A 4454-nucleotide genomic window follows, 5' to 3' on the forward strand; every position below is an offset into this window, starting at 1 on the left:
TGGAATATATCATCATTTGAATGTGAAATAGCTAGACTGTGTGTTGAATTTAGAATTTTAAGGAGTGCTGTTTTGTGAGGTTTACATTTTATCCTGACAAACATCTGTCTGTCAGATTCAGAGCTCCTCTAAGTAGGCTTTCAGATATAGTTAGGGTAAGATGATGACAGCTTTGGTCTTTTTACCCGTACTACTGTGCTGAATAAAGTACCAAAAGCTGAAAATATCGTAGGTATGACATTTTTCTCACAAAAGTATGTAAACCTCTTATCTCGCTGCTTGTATTTCAGATCAATTCAAATGCCTCCTTAACTGTGTCTTTGGCACAGACTCCTTACTGCAAGAAACATAGATATGATCCCCAGAATCCGCTCTGTGCCCACATAATCTTCTGTGGCAGTATTGTAAAGGTAAGCAGCTGAAAGCTGACGCTGGACAAGATTGTGTGCATCAAATAATATTGTTTAGTGGATGGAGAAGAGAAAGGTTAGAATTTCTGTGAGAAAGTGTATGAAGAGATGCTGTGTGCTGTGATACCAGAAGGCTAGCTCGTAGTTTGTGTGAGGAAAATGAAGTCACCTCTTGATATTTGCAGGAGCTATGTTGGCATGTGTTTAGCAAGGAACTTGGGAGGATGATCCTGTAATGAAGGAAATCTTCCTCATACCTCTAGACCTGTTTTGAAACTAAGAAGTCTAAGGCAATTCTCTTGTGAATGAAGTGTGAAGGTTTTCCCACCTCTTTCACTCAAATTCTTTGGTCCATGCAGTGTGACATATGTGCTTCCAGAACTTTACAGAAGTAAATATTAACCTCAGCTATGAAGTTTCAGGAGTCAGAGACAGAAAAAGTGCATTGTATTGCCTGCCAGCGTTGCTGCTAGGGCAGTGTTTTTTGCTGCACCAGTACCTTGGTGTCCCATAGAAGGAATTTAGAACTGCACGTGTTATACACTTAAGACCTTAATCCCATTATTGAGGATAATGATTGAGGATGAGGACTAATCATCATAATTCTCTCTTGTGTGGTAGTCTAAATTCTTATTCGGTGTTTTCACACCTCAGATATTTGCATAGTACACTCCAGCAAGCCTTTAATTGCTGTCATGAGTTCTTCATCAACATTGGAGTTGTTTATTTTAATTAGTTCCTCTTGTACTCTACCCAGAAACCTAACTTGTTGATGGAACCTTTTATAAATTTGCACGTTATCTATTAAGTGCTGTCACACATTTCAGCATCCCTTCTCTTGTAGATTCTGTTGTATCATCCTATTTGTGGGTGTGTATGTGTGTGTTTGCATGCATCTGAACACATTTGGATCTCTTAGTGTCTGTTTTGAGGAGGTAAAATTACACCTAAAACATTGCATTGTAATAATTCAGCAAGAATCCATACTTCTCTGTTTTGTGATTTGTTGAAAGATTTGTTCTTATGTTGATGAAGTACTTTCTTGCTCATGCTTACTTTAAAAGCACCCTTTTGATTTCATATTTAAAGCAACTACCTTGGAGTTTTTGTCTGTCTCATATATAGTTGTACACCACCCTGAAGATGAGTGGACTCTGCCACAGTAATGAGTCCTTTGGGATAACACATGGCTAAACTGAAAAGAGCACACAGCAGTCAGCAGTGCTTTTTCAGCTAAAATTTGCCTTCAGGTGACTGTATCTTACTGTAATATTTTGTTGGTTATTGTTTAGGTGAATGATTCAGAAGTGGGCTTAGCAAAAAAAGCATTATTCAGTCGCCACCCTGAAATGGAAAGTTGGCCTAAGGATCATAATTGGTTCTTTGCTAAATTCAACATCACCAATATTTGGGTCCTGGACTACTTTGGTGGACTGAAAATTGTGACACCAGAAGAATATTACAGCGTCAAGCCTTAGTAAGTACTTAAGTTTTGCACACTTAACTCTCATTATATTTGGAACCTGTAAAACTTCTCCTTATTAGTAACAGTGTATATTAACTGGTTTTTATACACATATATGTCTTTTCCCCAAGTAGTCTACTGGATGCCATGTCTGAAGTCATAAGATATGTTTGAATAGGGGGATCTGCCTGTTTATCAAGTATAGTATCTCTAGAACTATCTGTGGTTAACTGCACTTGTACCTTGGCTTAAATACAGTGCCTTGGGAGGAAGGACTCCTGTAGAGTGGGCACAATCACTGTGCTCAGTTTAAATTAATTGCAGGACAGATGATGTTTTGGTCTAATGGTTAAAAGTACTGAGACTGTTCAGCATTTGTGAAGCTGTATTGATGGGATTGCAGAAATAGTGCTTAATATTTGAAAAGCAGAATATCTTTTGAATCTATCATTATGATATTGAAGTGTAGAGAAATTGTGTTCTATTGTCTACATAAAACTAAGTCTTCAAAACTTTCAAATACATTTTAGTGCAGTCAATGCTTATGCATTCAATTTCACTCTTACTCTTACTCCTTGTAGGTGGAAGAAGATCCTTGGTGATGCTGAAATACAAATGAATTACTTTGGCTGTTTCATGAAAGATTTATTTTTTTATCTATTGTAGAGCCGAATTAATAATGCAAAGAATCAAATACCTTGCATTGTTAATGAGCTTGTCTAACTCTTCTGAAGCAGATGTAAATTCTCACTAACTAGCACAGCCTGAATCATGTCATACTGAAAAACCTCTGTGCATAAGCCATAACTAAATTTTACTTATTGGACGTGAAAGATGTCTGTCTGTTGACAGTCTGCATTCAGAAATGCTGTGTTTACTGGAAACTAAAGGATTAGTCTAGTTCTAAACCTTTCAATGCCTTAGTTAAATAATACCTGTTTGTAAGCACTATCCAATTCTGTTTTATTTCTAATACCGGTGTAGTTTGGATCTTTCTGGCAAAGCCGTCTTACAGGATGGCTCAGCTGACTGTGGAATGGAAAGCATTGCTTGGATTACAATGGCAAGTGGTACACTGAGTTCCTAAATTCTGTGAAGAGTTTTCTTTGCATGCCAAGATGCTCACTTGTTTCTATTTTGCTGCTTAGATTGAATGTGCTATAGAATACGATTGTGTTTATGCAAACAGGACATATATCTCATGGTAAGTTCTTGGTAACTCTTCAGCTGGAAGTGGTTATGTGCCCTCACTCTTCAAAAGAAGCAGGGTGATAATACCTAAAGTATTTGACTTTAGTATAAGAGGAGTTGTGGTTTCTAAATTGAATTAGAATGTTGTTAAGGGTAAGTGTTTTCTGATTAGGATTCTGAAATCTCCAGCTTTGTTAGTCTGATCAAATGGCAACATAACAGCTTTTGTTACCCTCAACAGTAGAACTGAGCAGATTTGGGGTTTGGAAGCCTCACACAGCAATTTTGGGTTAGTAACCCAGAAGTGAGAAAGAAGCGATACAGTATGACACAGCTGATTCATGACTTACAGAGATTGAAAATTAATGGTGTGCATAATTAGTTCTCTGTTAAAATAAGCTACACACAACCACAAAAAATAAATTAACACCTTTTTACGCCATCTCTCATGTGCAAAGTTCACACAGATCCAAAAGGGATTAGGAACACTGAATTTGATTTTTACAATGAGGAAGTGTTACCTATTTGACAGAGTAAAGAATGTGAGAATTTAGACTCCTTAGAGGCAGATCCATATATAGAACAGTGGAATTCATCATATCAAATAATCTCTACATCTTAATGTCACTATTATATCACAACTTTTCTCAAATACTGGAATGATTTGTGAAAGTATTTTTGATGTAACTTAACTAAGTTTTCCTTCTCTGCAAGGGGAAAGAAGGTATTTGTTACTGTATCAAGCACATTCTATTCTACTATTTGAAAATTAATTTAGGATCAAAAAAAGCTTATAATGTGGAAAGAGTTTATTTTGAACAGATAACACTGACTTTAAATATGAAATTGGAAAATATTTTTATATAAGGCATAACAACTGTGAAAACTCAAATGATGCTCTGGTGTGGACTTGATCCCTCCATGGGGGCACCTGAATGCGTTATGGGTGGCTCCATAACTTCTGATGTGTGAAACTGATGATGCTGGGCTTTCGTTAAAATTAAAATATTTTTTGACAAGTGATGTTGAGTGTTAGTTATTGCATGTTCAAGGATACTTCTCTCCCTCACGCTCTCTTTCACACAAGCACCCTCTCTTCAGATTTCTTGTTTTATTGTTGTTCTAGAGTCTTTCACACTTGGTAGAATAAGTGGTGAAACACCCCTATTCCACCTGGCTTTCCCTTCTTGGATGAAATAAGCATCTTTGTGCTTCACTTTCTTTTCTGCATTTAATACTGTGAAGTAAAACAGAAAATAATAACAGTGGTGTTTGTGAAAATCAATGGAACAAAGCCTCTTTTGATTATTTCTTCTGGCTAGAGCTTCTACATTTCTAAATGGCTGTATCATCAGTGGGCAGGTGTTCAGCCACCTCCAGGAAAGCAG

At 36.8% G+C, this 4454-nt stretch overlaps 1 protein-coding gene across 1 annotated transcript; it reads left to right on the forward strand.

Moving 5' to 3' along the window:
- Positions 1 to 290: 290 nt before the first annotated feature.
- Positions 291 to 2049, forward strand: CREG1 (cellular repressor of E1A stimulated genes 1; the record flags this gene model as incomplete). The annotated part of the gene is made up of 3 exons (XM_010175932.2): positions 291 to 410; positions 1703 to 1887; positions 2007 to 2049. Coding segments are annotated over 3 exons (348 nt in total), but the record flags the coding sequence as incomplete, so codon positions are not given.
- Between the last annotated feature and the right edge of the window lie 2405 nt (positions 2050 to 4454).

Source organism: Antrostomus carolinensis, unplaced genomic scaffold, assembly GCF_000700745.2.
Source record: "Antrostomus carolinensis isolate BGI_N321 unplaced genomic scaffold, ASM70074v2 scaffold36800, whole genome shotgun sequence".
Classification (NCBI taxonomy): Eukaryota; Metazoa; Chordata; class Aves; order Caprimulgiformes; family Caprimulgidae; genus Antrostomus; species Antrostomus carolinensis.